General features: G+C 36.5%; 1 protein-coding gene across 1 annotated transcript in view; it reads left to right on the top strand.

Annotated features, from left to right (window-relative positions):
• The window catches only part of LOC579636 (uncharacterized protein YMR196W), a 46,568-nt gene extending 30,116 nt beyond the window's left edge, over positions 1-16,452 (top strand). The window contains exons 13-15 of the mRNA XM_779741.5: positions 4,293-4,566; positions 5,448-5,724; positions 13,220-16,452. Of these exons, the coding sequence (XP_784834.3) occupies positions 4,293-4,566; positions 5,448-5,724; positions 13,220-13,280 (612 nt within the window). The 3' untranslated portion in view covers positions 13,281-16,452. The remainder of the gene's footprint in view (positions 1-4,292; positions 4,567-5,447; positions 5,725-13,219) is intronic.
• The last annotated feature ends 3,953 nt before the right edge of the window (positions 16,453-20,405 follow it).

Raw genomic sequence — 20,405 nt, 5'->3', positions numbered from 1 at the left:
GAAGGTCGAGGGTTCGAATCCCGACATGGCACTAATATCCTTTACCTGCACTTGCTACTCTCCACCCAGGTGTTAAATGGGTACCCGGTAGGATGCGAAAGGTCATGTGGTTGGATGAGCAAGTGTGCAATTATTAAATGGCGACTGGCTGGAATCCTCCCCAGGGAGTGGAAAATGTGCACACATTGTGTGTGGGTAAGCCTGAATCCGATGACCGGGTATAATAATATGTCTTTATAGCGCTTAGGCACATCATTGTATTGATGTATTGGGCACGATATAAAAGCGGAATATTATTATTATTATTATTAAAGTGTATGAAGAATAAATGATAAAATCCTGCATATAGGGTGCACTCGAAACGAAAGTCAGACATGGGTTCCATGCATGAATACTAATGCGTGGGTTAAATATTCTACTCAAAAAGACATTTAACAGTTATCTGGGAGTGTATTTCTTTCAATTTTGGCACAGTCATACATGTAGGTCATTTTCATGAGACGTGAAAATTAACAGTTTCAGGCGCCATTTAGTGATATTCTCTGAAAATCAACTCATGATCATATCTTCATAACAGAAAGTCATGTCCCATTCATATTTATCATGATCAAAACGCAAAAATTTTGAAATGCTCCAAATCATCTCAAATTCATTTTGCGTACGTTTCAGGCCATTTTGAGCATTGCTAAAAAAACTTGCGCGCGATTGGTTCGTCATGGTCGTACACAACATAGAATCGCCTTTTTTTTGTTGTTGTGATATTCTCCAATTTTTCCAAACAAATTGATAGCATGTTTATATCTTTATGACCATTAATAACCCAATGAGCGTCCGCGCGAGCTCTTCTAATACATATCATATTATGGGCAAAAACATTCCTATAACAAATCCATTATAGCTCTTTAGGATGCTCATAGACCCCCCATTTTTTCCATATTTGGATAGAGTTTGAGTCAGAGATATAATTACGTATATCATAACATCATCATAATAGCCTTGAAACTCAAAATGGGAATTTGCATATTATGACGTCCACATATTTATGGAAAGTTGATTGTATCTGTCATTATTGATCAATTTTCTTCCAAATTTTGATATGTTGTAGCTAAGACAATTAAGTAACCTCATTTTTCATTTTGATGACGTCAAATTTAAGGCGACATGTCAGAATTTTCTTTATTTGCGTGTTATGCCTATGGAAGGTGAATTTTGTTCACATCATGAATTTGCATGACTTGCATTAGTGTTTAAAGGTACTATGTCCCTTTTGCAGGCCAAAAAAAAAGAGAAAAGGTTGAATTCCAATAGCATTTGAAAGATAATACTAATTTAGAACTTGTCTTTAAGTGGGAAAATAACGACTATTAGTTGTCAAATCGACTTAGGGCCAATAAGTAATAGTCTTGATTTTCAGACCATTGTACCGCATGGCCGAACGTTTTATGCTGCGCGAAGATTCAATCAGTTTAATTTTGGCCATTAAAAGAAGTGGGTTTTTGACGTAGACAAATCCTTTACAGCTCATTTTATGTATGTTATTACCAAAGAAGAAGAAAAAGCCAGTTAGTCACTCAATACTGACAATAGTGTCTGACAGTGAAGTCTAGCAAGTAAACGGGTTTCCTTGCATAATTTGCATATTAGGGCACTGCTAACGTTTAAATTTCACAGATGGGACATACATGACATAGTCATAATTCCTGCAAAGTTCTACAGAATTTGAGGTTGGCTGCAAAAGGGACATAGTATCTTTAAAGGGATAGTTGAGTTCTGTTGCAGAGGAGGCTACACAAACTATTTGTTTGGTAAGATAATGAAAAACTGAGTGTCAAATTTAAAAGAACATACAATTTAAATGACAAAGTCACCTCTGTTTGATCAAAATCGGTTCAGAGACGGCTGAAATATCCATAAATATAACCATTTCTAATATTTGTGTAACACCACAAATATTAGATAATTTGAACCAGCCGTTGAAAAAACGAAGTAGCGCCTCATACGTTTTATTCCAGCCGATGTTGGCTTTTTCGTGTTTATGATACGCACAACTAGCCAGCCCATGTATTATTATTAATTGATTAATTAATTAACGCTCACCATATTTTTGGGAAAGTAGAGCTGAATCGGTACGATCGTATTGACTAAATTTCACACATTTTGGGGTCTAACATTGCCTTCATAGCAATTTTAGGTCCTAAAAGGGCACTAGATATGTCATAAATAAGAATTAGAGCAATAACCATGCACTTTGAAGGCATTTGCGGTCTGAAACAAGAACTCAACTATCCCTTTAACATGTGAGGAGGGTATATAATAAAAGGCATGAGTTTACCCTCTAACTGAATATACATTATAGTCTGTAAGTTGACTACATCACATGAACAGGATACTTAAATTACAATCGTCATCATCCCTATCACCAATATCATGATTGATAATGTATACTGCAACATCAATTCATCCTTTATATATTTATATGATTCTACTCTCCTTCAAAGATGTTTATACAGTTTTTTACCGTAGTCAACCAGTTATTCATATTAAATAACAGACCACCTAATTTGTTTCAATGACGAATTAAATTTCTTGTTCTTTATTTTTATTTCTTTCTCCGCACTTTGTTGTGTACAAGATAACTCAAGCACTGTCCATTTCTTTCAATTTTGGCACAGTCATAGGTCATTGTCATAAGACGTGACAGCAACATTTTCAAGGTCATAATGGGTGGTATTCCGGTAGCACGTACTAAGTTAGCGCGTGCTTAGTTAGTTCACACTTTTATGGAGTGCCTGTTGTGAACTAATTTACCCTGAACAGATTATTTTAATCCTTTAATGAAAAGTGTCCAAAAAATTAATTTTGCACTGAAATAGGAAGAAAAAGATAATATGAGTATACACTAAATTTCAACAAAGTCCTTGGTAGATTATCTTTGTCATGAATATTGAAGGAGGAAGATGAAACCTAGCATTCCATAGAAGTGCGAACTAAAATTCTTGTTTAGTCTGGACTTAGTCCCGGCTTAACTTAAGAGAATACCACCCTATGTCTTTTTTCTTTTGTCTTTCTTGTGCATGACTGATCGTCAAGGAAACAGAGTCAAGTCTTTTATCAACTCTGTTTGTTGTTACAGCAGGCAGCCAGTGAAAACAAATTTGTTTAATCAAATTATGGAAATGCAGGCATTACTTTAAACAAACAGAAATTTGTTATTCCTGGCTCATTTTTCCTTATTGAGGTGTCATACATGTATGAAAAGGCAGAAAATGAACTTTCTAGATATGTGATTTTCTTTTTGAAATTCAGATACCGTCCGCCTAATGACCTTTTGGTTTCCTCTCTTCAAATTGCTTTTAATCCCTCATGCGTGAAATATGCATCATATGAGTTGCATCAAAAGAGGAGGGTCTACAAGGAAGCTTTACAAATATGTGTCATTTGTTAATTATAATTGTAATATAACGTTGATAATTCTCGGTTACGTTTTTACTGGGACGCACTGTATAGTAAATATTCTTTTAATTTTATTTTTGCTGGAAATATTGAATGCATCGTTCTCCATTGCATCTCTCTCTCTCTCTTTCTCTTCTCTCTTGCTCTGTTTCTCTTCCCCTCTCCTTCTCTTGCTCTGTCTCTGTATCTCTTACTCTCTGTCTATCCTTTCACCCTTTCCATCTCTCTGCCTCCCTCTCCCTCACTTGCTCTGCCTCCCTCTTCTTCTCTTGCTCTGTCTCTCTCTGTCTCTGCCTCCCTCTTCTTCTCTTGCTCTGCCTCCCTCTTCTTCTCTTGCTCTGTCTCTCTCTGTCTCTGCCTCTCTCTTTTTGTACTTTCTCACCCTTTCCCTTTCCATATTTTGGCTCTCGTTATGCCTCTTTTACGTCTTTGGATGTTCCTTGATTTTCTCCAGCTCTTCCCTTTGTATTCTTATTTCACCCTACTACATGTATGTTTCTTTACTATCCTCTCTCCTTCTAAGTGCATGCATTCTGATTCCTTTTTTATCCTTCTGTCCAGCTCATGTATTTTTTACATGACTATACCCCATCTCCCTCTCTCCTTCTCTTTATCTATCTACTGCCATCTCTCTCTCTCTCTCTCTCTCTCTCTCTCTCTCCCTCTTCATCTCTCCTATAAGATTCTTATAAAAACCTCCAGACCACCTCATTCATCTTCAGTGACAAATTCATATCTCGTATTATCTGTGGAACTTTCCATGAATTGATTGTTAAATACAGATTGTTATTAAACATATTTCCATCTTTCTTTCTCTCTCTAACTCTGTATTTGTGAAGCTTGCCTACATGACGCGGGAAGACACTGGCAAGGGGCGTCACCTCCTAGGCATCCCCTCACGCAAGAACCTGAAGAAAGTACTCAAATACATGCTGGATGAGGAGGAGTTCCTATCACCATATGGGATCCGATCATTGTCCAAGATCCATGCTAGTCAACCATTCCAGTTCCATGTTGAAGGGGAAGAGTATCGAGTAGACTATGTTCCAGGAGAGTCTAATACTTATCTATTTGGTGGGAATAGCAACTGGAGGGGACCCATCTGGCTTTGTGGTAATGATATCATATATTCTGGAAAAGTTTTTGTTTTACCTTCTCAAAGTGATAGTTGGTTATATAGATTATTTTTGGTTGCTTTGAATCATAAACATGTTTATGGATAATTTCACGTACCCTTTTTGTTGTTCTTGCTGTCAGCGAGTCTTGCATTTGATAAGTTGAAATCTTGGGACAGTTTCTTTAGCCATTTTTGTCTTGTTTGGAATTGTCTTGTCTTGTATGAAAATACCGACCAATTCTTCGCACATGTACGGTATCCTCGATCGCTCAAACCATTTTTTAACATGTAAACCTATGGGGTAACCATGGAGACTGAACTATTTTCCCAGTAACCATGGTTACTGGGATTTTAGAACTGTTTTAACCATGGTTACTGGGAATTTTACAGAAATAGTTAAAGTTTATGAATGTAATTTCGACCAATCAGATGGCTGGATTTCTTAAGTGAGGTATATAATTGTAATCATTTCTTTATTTTAATGATCTTTTCATTGTAGAGGAATATCAATGATTTCAAAGAAATCTCTCTTCATGTTATTCTTAGTAAAATCATTACCTAATGATTGAGGCCTTGGAACTCAATGGCCTTTCCTACAGAGAGGCTTCATTACCCTATTCAAATCAGATTCATTTCTTGTTACAATCATATCAAATTATTGTAAACATTGTTTGGCTGATTGAAAAATCTTTCTTGACTGTTTTGCTTCTTGTAAATCAACAAATTACTAAGGCCCTGAAATGCTATGACATCTACTGGGAGGCATTTTGACAATTACAATCATCTGTCTGTATATTAAAATCATTGAAATCTTTGATAAAACTGATATGGTTGATGAATCAATCATGTTTCCATATCTGTCACTTAATGTTCTCAGTGAACTACCTGATCATTGAATCCTTGGAGCGCTATGACTTCTTCTACGGAGAGACCTTCAAGGTGGAGTGTCCCACAGGATCAGGAAACATGATGCGTCTCAAGGATGTTGCTAAGGAGATATCATCGCGCATTGTCAACCTTTTCTTACCGGATGAGAGTGGGAAGAGGCCGTGCCATGGGAGTAGCGATCTCTATAAGGATGATCCGAACTGGAAGGATCTGGTTCTGTTCTATGAGTATTTCCATGGCGATACGGGATGTGGTGTTGGTGCAAGGTAGGGCTCAGATTGATCCGGCTTGAAATATCTTAAAGGTAATGCAAAGTTTTGGGAAATTTTGAAAAATGGATGGTACTAGAAAAGTACTAGAAAACTAGCCCCTTAAACACTTCTGCTTTCGAGAAATTGAATAATCAAAAATTTACCGGTGTTCCCGGTAAATTTCAAATATTTTAAATAGCGCCTAAGGCCATTCCATAGTAGCTGCGACCCTGAAAATCTCAGAATATGCAGAGTTGATATATAATTTCCAAACGAGAATAGCGCATCAGTCGAATGTAGTCAAGAAACATTGTTTTAGAGCTAAAGTAACATCAGTCTAGAAAGGGCGCTATACAACATAAAAAGATTATTAGCTACAATTTTATCACTTAAGACTCGATTTTAACCGCGACAACGATCATTGAAATATTGTAAAATCGCTTATGCTTCCAATATGTTTATCTGAACCAAATTCATGACCCCATACCAAAACTTTGTATTACCTTTAATTATTCTGCTCATCGTTTAAATTTCAGTAAGATACTATATGACTTTTAAAATGAAATGATGCACAATTGCCTTTCAGTTTTATAGGAAGAAAGAACTATTTACAAACACCTGGAATAATTCTAATTCTAATGAAGTTTGTAGGTTAAAGCTAGCATTATTAATAGTTTTTATTTGGTGATGATGAGACTGAGAGTGATGAGAAATAAGTATCGTTTTGAAAAATATCTATTGTACTGTCACTGCTGTATTACCTCCACCACCACTATTGCTACTGTGGTGGCCGTCCCCGCCTCCGTCTTCAACCTCGACCTCTACGTCCGGATTATTCTCATTCCCAGCTGGGGAAACTGATTCTTTATATCTGTCAGGATATTCGTCAGCCGACATCTTATTTATAATGTCCGAGCGAGTAAAGTAATTAGATCTTATCTTTTATTTGAAGAAAAGACGGGGGAAGCTACAATACTTATTTACGTTCGTTTCGTCGAAATATACGACTATGACGGAGTACCAGTTACAATGTCAATAATGTACATGTATATACAATATAAGCAATGGAATCTGTATAAGAAAGAAATAGAGATATAGATGAAAAAAAAGAGATGAATAGAAGAAAGAAAGAAGTGAGAAAGAAAGTTATAGAGAAGGAAAGAGGAGAAGGAAACAGATCCAAAGTATAACAAAATATGTCTATTCTAAAGTTTATTTCCACAAAACCATTTCTAATAAAAGAAATGTGCGGGTCTTCTATTCCTCAGTGGATAGCGTCGAGTATCTTCTTGTCTTCTATTTACAGTCACGTCTTGCGTTGAATCATGATCAACCTCTTCAGAGTTGGACTCCATCTCTCTGGCATCATTTACATCATCTTTCCGTCTAGTATGAGCTGTCTTCCATTCCTTAGGCTCGTCTCCTTCACATGGCTTCAAACGGTCAAAGTGTACAACCTTCACCTTGGTTCCAGGACTCTTTTTGATTCTGTATATCACATCAGACAACTTCGTCTTAATCTTGAATGGGCCATTCCATCTGTAACTTAGTTTGGGACTGATGCCTTTGTGTCTCTGATTATTTCGTAACCAAACAAAATTTCCTTCTTCGTAAATACTTCCCGCAATCTTCTTGTCGTAGTTTCTCTTCTGTCTTCGGAGATTCTTCTGACTGTGCTCAGTAATCCTTGTATAGACTTTATCCATCCTGTCTCGTAGTTCCTCGACGTAGTGTGTTCCAACTTCCATATTTGGTTGGATCACGTACTGATCTGAAAGCATTTTCAGTTCTCTTTTGAACATCATCATGTTTGGCATTTCTCCTATTGTCTCATGAACTGAACTTCTGTATGCCGTTGTAGCTACATGTATATGTACATACTTGTCCCAATCTCGCTGATTCTTTCCAGGCTCTATTAGCGTGACAAGCATATCGAGCAATGTTCTGTTGAAGCGTTCAATCATTCCGTCTGATTTAGGGTTATATGCCGTCGTTCTTGTCTTCTTTATTCCCAAGATCTGGCAAACTTCTTTGAACAACTGTGACTCAAAGTTCCTTCCTTGGTCTGTGTGAATCTCAGTTGGAACCCCATATCTACACATAAACTCTTTAACTAGTTTGGGTGCCACAGTACTTGCTTTCTCATTAGGTATGGGATAAGCTTCTACGAACTTTGTGTAGTAATCGGCTACTTCCATTATGTACTTGTTTCCGTCATTCGTCTCTGGCAAAGGTCCTAGAATATCCAGAGCGATCTGTTCCATCGGACTTCCACTTTTTCTCTGCTGTAGAGGTGCTCGTCTCTTCTTACCAGCTGACTTCCGTCGAGCACAAGATTCACATTTACGGAAGAAAGACCTCACATCTGCCTTCATTCCGACCCAGTTGTATCTCATCTGACCACTCTTCAGTGTCTTGGTTGCTCCCAAATGACCAGCTAAAGCGCTACCATGAAGTTCTTTCAATACTTCATTCATTTTCCTTCCAGGTAATACTAGTCGCCACTTCACTTCTTTGCCATCTATTGATTCCCATCTACGGCAGAGTATTCCATCTCTGATTTCAAGTTGTTCCCAATGCTCTAACAAGACTTTAACTTTCTTAGACATGGCGGAAACTTCTTCCTTTGGTGGTCTGGTCTTCCTTTCCATAGCCTCTAGCACAGGCTTTATATTTGGGTTGTCTAGTTGATCTTTCCTCATCTCAGACAGTCTCTTCTCAATTGTCATCATTATTACACGGGCTTTGACTGTTTCTTCCCCCTTGACCTTGAACTCGCACTCCATTCCTCTTCCACACTGGCCACAAGGTCTTCTCGACAATGCATCTGCATTTCCATGACTTCTACCAGCCCTGTGAATGATCTCTATATCATAAGCTGCGATGACCTCAAGCCATCTTGCCAGCTGTCCTTCAGGGTTTTTGAAATTTGTTAGCCACCTTAAAGCTCCGTGATCTGTTCTCACCGTTACATGTCGACCGTAGAGATATTGTCTGAAATGCTTCAAGCCTTACTTAGCATTTTACTTCCGTAAACAATTACTCTTTCCTTTCCATCTTGTACTTGTGACAACACTCCTCCAATTCCATCCTTACTGGCGTCTGTGTCAAGAATGAATGCACCTTCCGTATTCGGGTATCCCAGAATAGGTGCAGTAATCAATCTTCTTTTCAACTCTTCAAACGCATCCTGACAGACAGAGCTCCATTCGAACTGTCCGGCACGGCACTTTTCCGTGAGTTGATGAAGAGGTTTGGCTATACTAGCAAAACCTTGAACAAAACGTCTGTAGTAGGATGCAAGACCAAGAAAACTTCTAACTTCCGTCACATTCTTCGGCGTCGGCCATGTTTTTACAGACTCAACCTTCTCTGGCTGTGTTGAGACTCCCTTGCTTGATACTTCATGTCCGAGATAGGACACTTTCTTCCTGAACAGAAAGCATTTCTTTGGTTTTAACTTCAAGTTGGCTTGTCGTAGTCAATAGAATACCAAAGATAATCAAATCATCTAAGTAGACAAGTAATGCCTCCCAATGCAATCCGGTTAGTACTTTATCCATTAATCTCTCAAAAGTGGCTGGGGCGTTACAAAGTCCAAAAGGCATCACGTTCCATGAGTAGAGTCCACCATCAGCTACGAAAGCTGATTTTTCCTTAGCATCTTTGCTTAAGCCTACTTGCCAGTATCCACTTGCCAAGTCCAGGGTTGAAAACCACTGCGCTCCTGACAAAGCATCCAATGTTTCATCTATACGAGGTAGGGGGTAGGCGTCCTTGATCGTGGCAGCATTCAGTTGCCGATAATCCACGCAAAATCTCTGAGTTCCATCCTTTTTCTTTACGAGTACAATGTTTGAAGCCCATGGACTATCAGTTGGTTCAATAAGACCTTTCTGTAGTAGCCCTTCCACTTGCTCCTTGATTTCGTCTCTCTCTGCCCAAAAGGGTGCTTGCGTTGTCGTTGTCTAATTGGTTGCTGAGTTCCAGTATTTATATTATGTTGTACCAAATTGGTCCTTCCAATATCATCACCTCCTCTTGAGAATACATCCTGAAATTCAGTCAATAACTTTCCAACATCTTGGTGATACTGATCTGGTATTCCTTCTGTACTTCTCTTTAGCAAATCCCTCAAATGTTCCGGAACTTTTCCATCACCAACAGTGGTGTACTTAGGGACTTCCTGTACTTCACTTGTATCTATTACGGTCATCATAGCGATTGGTGTGTTCTTCTTTATTACTTTGTTGGAAGTAGATGGGTTGAATACCGTAACAGGCAATAACTCCTCACCTGTCTTGATTAGAGTTCTAGCTGTAATGAGTCCTTTCTTCACTAATTGTTGTTGAACATTTATTCGATCTCCTTCCTTCATTGATCCAAGTATTACAGCTTCATGTCCTGCGGGGATTGTAGTAGTTTCTGATGCAGTTATGCGGCAGGATAGTCTTTCTCCACTTTCATTCTTGCACTCTACTTTGCCCCATTTTGTGGTGAGTTGAAAATTAGTCAGATCAATGCTAGCCCCATTCTTGTCAGATTGTCCAAACCGAGGATTCCATCACTACTCACATCTGCTACCAACACTGTAATTACTCCTTTATTTAGTCCTATCTTCATCTCATGAGTTATTGCTCCATAAATGGCTAATGGTGAACCATCTGCTAATTGTGCACTTATGCTACGATGTTGCAGAGGGGGTCTATCTTTTTCATCTAATTGTTCATATGATCGTCTAGAAATGTAAGAATCTGAAGCACCAGTATCAACTAGAAATTTGTATTCCTTGTCCTGAATATGCACTGGAACATAAAGACCATCAACATTTTGATTTATACTGGGTATGAAACTTGTCTTTGTTTTGCTAGGTTGGGTCTCAATTAATTTTGGACGATTGGCCGCGCCACGACCCTTTTGGGCGACCACTTGTCGTTTGACTGACACTGATATCTTTGTCTTGACCAGTTAGATTCACCACTTGGATAGTTTCTTCCTCTTCGATCCATTTGTTTCTCACGGCATTCCCTTGCAAAATGGCCAGGTTTTTCACAATAGAAACATGTTTGGGTTTTCACATCAAATCTTCCTTGCGCTGTTTGGCTTGGCCTTTGATTAGTTCCTGGTTTCTTCACATATCCCTGACATCTTTCCTTTGTTAGGTTGACTTTCCATAGCTTGGCATAGGACTTTGTTGACTTCATCTTTGATCATCTTCTCTAGATCCACTTCAGAACCGATTCCTCTATTGTAAGTAGGCTTAACCTTCCATCCATTTCTCTCAGGTTCCGTCTTTAGAAATGTCTCAGTGGTTATTGCTGCTTGAATTACCTCATCTAAGCTTGTTGCCTTAGCATGAAATATTCCCATACGAATCTCACTACTACGAATAGCATCAGTAAAATGAATCCTAGCTAGTCTATCGACCCCTTGACTTTCAAAGTTTGGATATGCCTTATCAGTTAGTTCCCTAATATGACGTCCTAGTTCCTGGAGTAATTCTCTTTGTCGTCGCTTACGATTCCTCAGTTCCAACAGATAGCTTTCTGCCTGTTTGGCAGAAGAGAACCTAAATGACAGTTTACTCTTTATTTCTTCAAAGTTCCACTTGGTGCCTCTTTGTTCTTCTAGTAATCTCAGAGCTTGACCTCTCAAGCTAGCAGCTAGATACTTTGCAGATTCCTCATCTTTCAAGTTGTTGATTTCGCAACAAGATTCAAAGTGCGAGGCGTAGTCTTTCCAGTCGGTACTTTCATCATACTGGTCCGGCATGATCAGTGGTCGATGAGTAGTTTCCTGAATTCTATCTTCTTTGGCAAAGCGAATATCATCATTCTTCTTTTGTGTTTCCATCTGGTTAGTTTCTTCCTTAAGTTTCCTCGTCTTTGATTTATCGACATGAGATATGCCTTCCTCGTCTCCATTTTGGACTTCCATTCCTTCTGGTCGTCTATTTGGTTTGAAGTTGAATTCAACTTCATCATTTGCCCCATTAACTTTAATAGTTGACTTAATATCCGACTTTGTAATTTCTCTGTCCTACTCTTCTTTTTCTTTGAACTTTTTGTACTAGACATTATTTCATCTGAGGAGCAACTTAGCTCATCTATTTCTTTCTTAGACTCTGGTACCTCCGCCATATTAATAATCCCACTTCTGACACCAAATTTGTGGCGGCCGCCCCCGCCTCCGTCTTCAACCTCGACCTCTACGTCGGGATTATTCTCATTCCCAGCTGGGGAATCTGATTCTTTATATCTGTCGGGATATTCGTCAGCCGACATCTTATTTATAATGTCCGAGCGAGTAAAGTAATTAGATCTTATCTTTTATTTGAAGAAAAGACGGGGGAAGCTACAATACTTATTTACGTTCGTTTTGTCGAAATAAACGACTATGACGGAGTACCAGTTACGAAGAAAGACAAAGTGTTTATAGACTCATAATTTCAGTTTCAAGACAAAAGAAAATGGTCAACTTTTATTAATGCATGTACTTCAAATATTTACATCTCATATCACCACTGTCACAAATACCTTGTGCTCATAGTTATATTTAATGAATTTATACGATTGTCGTTCTTATATTCGAATACATGTAATAAAGTGAAGGGCAATGATTCATTGGAATTTATGGGACTTGGAAGTTTTCCGTCTTAGTTTAATTCCATAGCATCATATGGGGAGAGGTGGACTTAGGATATTCCTGCATCTTAATAATAGTGGTTCATTAATTCCAGCATCTTAATTCCATCATCTTAATAGTGGTATGTTAATTCCAGCATCTTAATATTGGTCCATCTTAATTCCAGCGTCGACTTCGTTCTGTACCTTCATATTCCAGTTGTAAATAACGTGTAGTTCCTTAAGTGGCTATGGGAGGATTTCCAGGGAGGGAGAGAGAGCTTATGTGTGGTTCCGACGAGTGCCCAATTCCAAGTCCTCGCGTTCTAGAAATGTTACGGGTTATAAAGGCATAATGCGGACGTGGGGGAAATCGATACGCTAAGCGATCTTGGAAAGCACACGCGCAGCGAAAATGGACTTAACATGAAGACTGTGCTAGTTCAGAGCAAAATATCTAAGTAAATCTCTTATTTTACCATTAATTAAATACAACACTCTGAATGACATATCAGTTGCAGTAAATATTAACAAGTTACATTGCCTAAACAACTTTCCATCCAAATTCATGTGATATATTGATAAACAATTACAGTTTTAACATCTTAAATCATCTTAATAATGGATCCAAATGTCAAGCGCTCGTATGCGAATTAGTTATGTACGACATTGTGCGTTGGTGACTCATTTAAGTTAGGCCTCTTTGTGACGTCACGACCGCGAAGCGGATCGTTACACTACTATCACCATTATAACCACCATTACTAATAAAATACCACTTCTATCATGTCTATTATTATTTCTTATACCGCTGCTATTTCTGTGTGATTATTTCTTTCAGTGATCATAATATTCATCTTTACATATTCTGTGCATTCTCTTTACAGCCATCAAACCGGCTGGACAGCTGTAGTAGCATCGTGCCTTGAGAAAGTCAAGAAGGCGTAGTAAAGATGGCCACCTTCTTGATTGGATATACGAACCCCCATTATACCTTTCTATACAAGTCTTACTTCCATAGGTAAACATATTTACTGTATGCCTTTATGCCTTTATCAATGCTGCAAAAACAATGTTTTCTTTGTTTTTGAACTAAACTGGCATAATAATAATTGCGTTATATATAGCTAGTACATTTGAACTCTTTGTAGTAGTATGGTCAACTAGTGGGACAAATAGTGGAATGCCACAATTAATTTTTTGGCACACATAACATACATGTATACATGAACCATGCAGTTAACAACTCAATTATTCATACCCATTGTAAAAATTTAATTTTTTAAATAATTTTTTTGTAACTCAAGAATAAAAGGTGGACTGGTTGAATTAGGGCTTTGGTTGAATACATTTAGATGTAAGCTTTAATATGTCACATTCTCAAGAAAGTTAGATCCGGAAAAAATTAACTTTTCACGTTACAAAACTTACAATATTTAGTAAGGGTATGAATAATTTACTTAAGAAAATCATATATTTTTATAGAAAGAGGTAGATAAGCTTATTTAGTTTTGTAGATTCTAAATCATGTATTTCTTCATATGTGTAGCTTATCAGCAGCATACTAGTTATAATTTAATAAGCGCTCCAATTCTACATTTCACAAAACTTTGACATTTACATATATTCAGGCACACGTAAGCACTAACACATGAACTTGCACGTGCACATACATAAACAAGAACATAAATAACAAGTTTTCACAAAAGACATTCATTTACATAATATTCAAACTAAATGCATTTCATGTTATGCCTTTAAAAAAAAAAATTCCTTTATCATGTGGCTGTTATATATATATATATATATTGTAGTTTGGTCGCCTAAATCGGTTGCTTCTTTGAGGGTGTCATCACATTCAAGCTCTGGCTGAAGATGGCGGGTGCCCTGCATTTTTCAATTTTGAAATAATTAGTCAACTATGCATTTTTTTTAAAGTTGATTTATAACATGATTATATATATGTATTCTGACTTTTGTTTGTGTTAAATTTAATTGTGATAATATTATAATTCTATCCATTGATATATATATATATACGGTAACACTTCTTGATTTCACACTAGCATGATCGAGTGCTAGATTTATAGAGATTTAAAGTTGATATAGTTCTACTTTATCATACATTTTTATGCTAGAATGTTCTAGTATTATCACTATAGAGAGAACTGGAATATATATATTTTACAGGGTTGGAAAAGTCTCTTATGTGATGTGCTGTATGTGCTCTATGTGCTCGCTCAAATGTTCATCAGAATATGTTTTGGCTAATAATTCCTTTGAACCTTGACCTTATGTAGATGGGTTTTTCCAACTGTTAGTGTGCTCTCAATTCCATCTATTTATTTATGGAAACAATATGAACAGGGTGGTAATGTCATATTATATATTATTACTACAACATTGAGAAATAGTCAATAGTTTTCTACTTTTGTTATGCATTTTTTTTAGTTGTATGAGTGTCTATAATTCAAGCACTTTGTTCAGCAATATTTTTTTCAGCATTAAAAAGAAACAGGTAGATATAGTTTTGATGCAATTTTTTTTCTTCTTCAATAACGAATGATTAGCCACACTTATGGAATTGACCGAAGTTGATATTTGTATTTCACTTGACGGCGTCAAGCAGACCTGATTTGAAATGTATTAATTAAAGGCTATGTTTATACCATACAGGCTCTACTTTTTTTAATTTAACTTTTCTTTATCTTGTAAAGAATTTTCTGTTTCTGTCTTGATAAATTGTTGCAATGTCAGGAAAAACTCTTACAATTTTATTTCTGAGCCATTGAGTTCATTTAACAATATACAGATATGTAATGAAACCATATATTTATAACACTCATTTACAAAGCATTAGGTTGGTAAACTATAGTGTACATTATAATTTTTGTGTGCAAACTATTGGCAGCATATTCAAGCAATTTTTCTGAAGGTTTGTAATGTTTTTTTATTTACACATGTGTTGTGACAACTAACAATAGAATTATGTACAGTTTACTGTAATGGGTAGACTGGGTAGAGCCATACCAGAGCCATTGTAATAATTGTTTGTGAATTTGGTTTTATGAAAGTTTTTTGATAACCGATTACACAGTTACATTATGTGGTGATATTGGTTTATGAAATGTGCATTATCATTTTTCTATTATTCCAACTGGCTTGAACTCTTCTGTGCACGAGCCGCTTGCGGTGAGTTCACTAGTGCACACCATCTGAAGATACCGAGCGTGCACTGCATTTACATTATGCACAACAGGGTCTAGTGTGCGTTATTTTGTTAATAAGATAGCGACACATGAAAATCAAAACAAACAAAAGTCTAGATCTAAGGTTAGAGTCTACGAGAGTTAGACTTAGATATATTTGGTTCTAGAAACTGAAAAGATAAGGCCTTGCTACTTGCTCTACGCGTACGTACGCTGATACTTTTCGCTGCGCTTTTTTCGCACTTCGTTCAGACTGCACAAAAAAGTTGCTTATTATGTGACGCGTTTTGACCAATCACAATGCTTAAAATACTAGAGCTATTTTATGAATACAAAATATTGACCAGGCTCGGCTCTACTTGCACACACAATGCAAGGAAGTGATAGATGCTCATGAAATTAACAATCGATGCACGCAGTGGATAGGATACACACATTTCTTTTAGATTGGTAAATTTTGCCACATTTACAAATACATTCTGAACAGGATATTTTGTTAGAATGTCCCGTTTTGAGAATCCACGAGTTGCATGCGGTATATAAAACAAATATTGACTGCTGAATTTGTTAGGTCATGGTTAAAACTATAGAGGTAATAAACTAATAGAGTATAAAAGCTATAGATTATACTACGCGTCTCAACTTCATCTCGTGGCACAGTACAGTGTTGAGATTAACTTGGGCTATAGTTTTAATCGTGCCCCTCAAAGCAGTCAATATTTGTATACTATTGTAGGAGCTGGACATACCGTGCTCTGGTCATGAGAACCAGCTTGAGATTAAATCACATTGATAGTTAGAAATCCTATGGATTAGTATGTTCTCTCTATAATTACAATATTTCTTTTTTCCTAATGTTATCTGTCAATATACTTAAAAGGTTAGAACATGAAGAATGAAAAAATATTAAATTCAAGTTTCCCTGTGTCTATTTATTACATATTAATCCCATCTTTCAATGAATAAGTTTGTGTGTTCCCAGCTAGAATGGCACTGACTGTGTATTACAGTGGGTGAGTTAAAGCCCTTCTGTCTCTGAATTTGATCCCTTTAAGAGCCATCAATTCCAAATCTTTCCTTATACTGTAGTACCACCAGTTTTTATACTGATTTGTATAATATGTTTTCATAGTTAGTTACATTTCAGATGGTGACATTGATCGATTTCAAGATGTGATGAGCAACTTAAAGACTAACTAACAAAAAGATGTAATGGTATAGGTGGTTCACTTTGTGTCCCATAAGAAGAGAAGTCAGAGAAGGAAAGGAAGAAAAAAATGACATATTTTGTCTTGAAGTACAGTAACAAGGAGGCTACGTTTGCTTTTGTAAGCCTTCAGCTAGGGCTCAAAGTGACCCCCCTTTATTTCTTTTGACTTAACCCTTACTGTACTGGGGGGGGGGGAGGCCTGGGAGGCCCCCCTCGACATTTTCGCGCCGCAACCGCTTGGAATTTTGAATTGTCGTTTCATGACTTTTTTCCCTTAAGTCTTACGCACATTTTGATACCATTTTCGTTGAAATCGGATATACCTGTAAGGTGTTACATAACAATTAGTATGCGCATGTCATCAAAAATATGCTATAATTGCATATATTCATGTACAAGCAGAAATGTGAATACTATGAATTGATATCTAATTGCTTTTATATGTTTCTCAAAGTAACTTGATGTATTCCAGAACAAAAAAAATACATAAGAAATAAAACAATAGATATAATATGAAATAAAAAACAATAAAATACAAAAGAAAAGAAAATTTGAAAATCGTATTAAATTTGCATAAATTATCATTATTAATTACATCAAAATAACTTTTTTTGTGTAAGAAAAGAAGTTTCATATAAATAATAGGTTTCAATTAACATTCAAAAAGTGGAGTCTGACAATTTTTGTAATGATTCTAGTTCCCTGTATATTTTCTAGATTTGATATTCATGAATGCGTATTAATAATTTATGCAAATTAACCTATGCATTTTCAAATATCATAAAAATAATGTAACCTCATGAATTTGAGATGAAGGAAACATTTATTCAATACATTTTCAACATTCTTCACAAGTCTACAGACAAATATGAAGAGTTTTCTGTAAAATGCATAAAATGAGCATTTTGCATAATTAATTAGGCTATAACGACAAAAATTTGCATATTAGGAAAAAACGAATTATACCATCTTGTTCGTTACGTAAATATCTACAAACATGCAAATTTTCGCATTCATCAAACTTTCGACGGCCGAGATCATAGGGGGGGGGGCCTCCCAGCCCCCCCCCCCCCCCCCCCCCCCAGTCACGAGGTGCTCAAAATAGCCCAGTACAGGAAGGGTTAAATAGGATTTACAATGCTGATCAAAGTTTCAGAATTTCTTTTATTTTCTTTTATCAGCCGAACAATCAAAAATGTAATCCTCTTTATGCCCATGCTCCACTAGATATAATCACGCCAGCTTAAGGATTATTCATTCAAAGACAAAGATAAAATATTGGTTGCCTTTTTTTTTCTAGAATTTGAAAGTTTGGGGGAGAAAAATAATTTATTTAAAGAAATAATTGCCTTTTGTAGCTTTTCAAAGCCCCATTTATATACTAACAGTGTACCAATGTTTTTGCAAGACTGATTGTTATCAAAAATACAATTCTTATACAAGTATTAGAAAAGTGAAGATTTGGAGATTAAATGAATTCAACCAACCGTGCGTGTAGAATATTATCAACAATTTGCATCAAAGTGCATGAATTTTAGGCGATCATTTTATATGTGTTATTGTGTGTTAAATCGTAAAGTGGGGTACAATCGTTAGAAAGGAAAAATATCAATTAAAATTTGAGGCCATATATGAGGCCATATAAAAATTTAAAAGTGCCACACCAAAGTGGGACACATGAATAGTCACCAAATTCTTTTTGCCTACTAACCGAGCACAGTGTAGGCTTCATTTTTCGATAAACGTAATAAAATTAATTTAAAAAAAACTGTGCCTTTGGCAGTTGAAGGCACATTTTTTTTTTCCTTTCTTCTAAAGATACTATGTCCCTTTTGCAGCCAACATCAAATTCTGTAGAACTTTGCAGAAATTATTAATATGTATCTGTGGAAGTTGCACATTAGTAGTGTCCTAGTATTATTCAAGGAAACCCGTTTACCATCTAAACTTCACTGTCGAACGCTATTCAGTGACTGACTGACTGACATCTTTTTTTCTTTGGTAATAACATACATGAAATGAGCTACAGCTCACTTCATGTATGTTTGTCTACATCAATAACCCACTTCTTTGTAATGGCCAAAAGTAAACTGAATTAATCTTTGTGCAGCACAGAACGTACGACCATTCGGTAAAAGGGTCTACAAGTAATAGTCTGATTTTCTGTGTCGATTGAACTATAATTGTCTTTATTATTCCCACTAAAGGCCATTTTCAAGCCCTTTCCTTGGCAGGAAAGTTCTGAGTTAGTATTGTCTTTCAAGTGCCGTTGGAAAGTAACCTTTTCATTTTTTTGGCCTGTAAAACGGACAGAGCTGTATTGGTGCGGGGGGGGGGGGTCTGTTTAATGACTTGGATAGAAAAAAACACAGATTGTTTACACTTCAGAGTTATTCTGTTTACATGGTTAATTCCCTTGCATTTGCGGAAAGAAATCTACGTTCACCCCCCCCCCCCCACCTATTTGCTCTCTCTTTCTCTCATTATTCCTTTCTTTCCCGTTTTTATCATCCCCCTCCCTTTTTTTGAGGGAGGAGGGGGGGGGGGGCAAGTGCTCACCCAAATATCTACACCACTGAAGAGGGAGATGTGTCATGTCAACCACAATCAGTGTCTTACAATTTTTACACACGAAATGCCAGCAATGTAATTGAATCACTGTGAAGGTTAAGGCTGGCAAACGAAATGTCATAAATTGCGACCCTACGTACGTACGTACACAGGCTATCGATCTCTCTATCTAGGTTACTGGACTTGTAGATTAAGCGCTTCACATGACCGTGGCATTTTCTATGTAAACTCATGTCTAATAATACGCCTTAACTTATATAATTAAGCTTCATTTCACGTTCTAAATATACTTTAAGGTTTAATAATCAATCGATATAAGAACGGAAATGATAACGTCAATCCAATTTGCAGTATGTGTTGTTGATTATTTTTGTTATAATGCGCTAGAAAAAAAGAAATGTTGGATGCAAATATGATAATTCTTCCGTGCCCGCTGTCAAATTTCTTATTGGTGTAGCCGAGTAGGAAACGTTCTATGCAATATTCTACAAAGGTTGTACAAACAACTTTACGCATTTATGTTTATTACCATTCTGTATTCTATTTGTGGTCTTGTTTGTTTGTTTGTTTGTTTTTTTTTGGGGGGGGGGGCGGGTTAGAATCACATTTTTAAGGATGTGTTTGCAAGCTTTGGAGGGAAGACAAGATCATTTTTAGGAAAGACTATTTGGGAATTAATTATTTTGATGGCATGTATGAATTGTATGTTCCATAAATTCCAGAAAATTTGAGTTCTGCGCTATATCTCCGTGTTTGAATAGCTGAAATAGAGAAAGAAGAAGAAACCAAGATGATGTAAAGAATGTAATGTGTTATAATGTTTAATTTTTTATTTTATTGTATTGATTGTTTTAATTGAAAATGGTGTATGTACTGGGTGAACACTGTTCTCCTAAAACCAATGTACGCGGATCTAGAATAGACAGTAGTTTATGTCTGTCGTGTATGTATTTGTTACAAAACAATTTAATTTGGTGAACAAAAAGGTTGCGTTTTTTTTAACTTGATTTAGATACCTTTAATATTATTATAAATGTATTATGATCCTGCTACCAAAGTGGTGCAAGGAGGATTTATTTCATG

This window comes from Strongylocentrotus purpuratus, unplaced genomic scaffold, assembly GCF_000002235.5.
Source record: "Strongylocentrotus purpuratus isolate Spur 01 unplaced genomic scaffold, Spur_5.0 spur5_scaffold_2, whole genome shotgun sequence".
NCBI lineage: Eukaryota > Metazoa > Echinodermata > Echinoidea > Camarodonta > Strongylocentrotidae > Strongylocentrotus > Strongylocentrotus purpuratus.
Note: the sequence above shows the minus strand (reverse complement) of the source record. Positions and strands in the feature narration are given on the sequence as shown.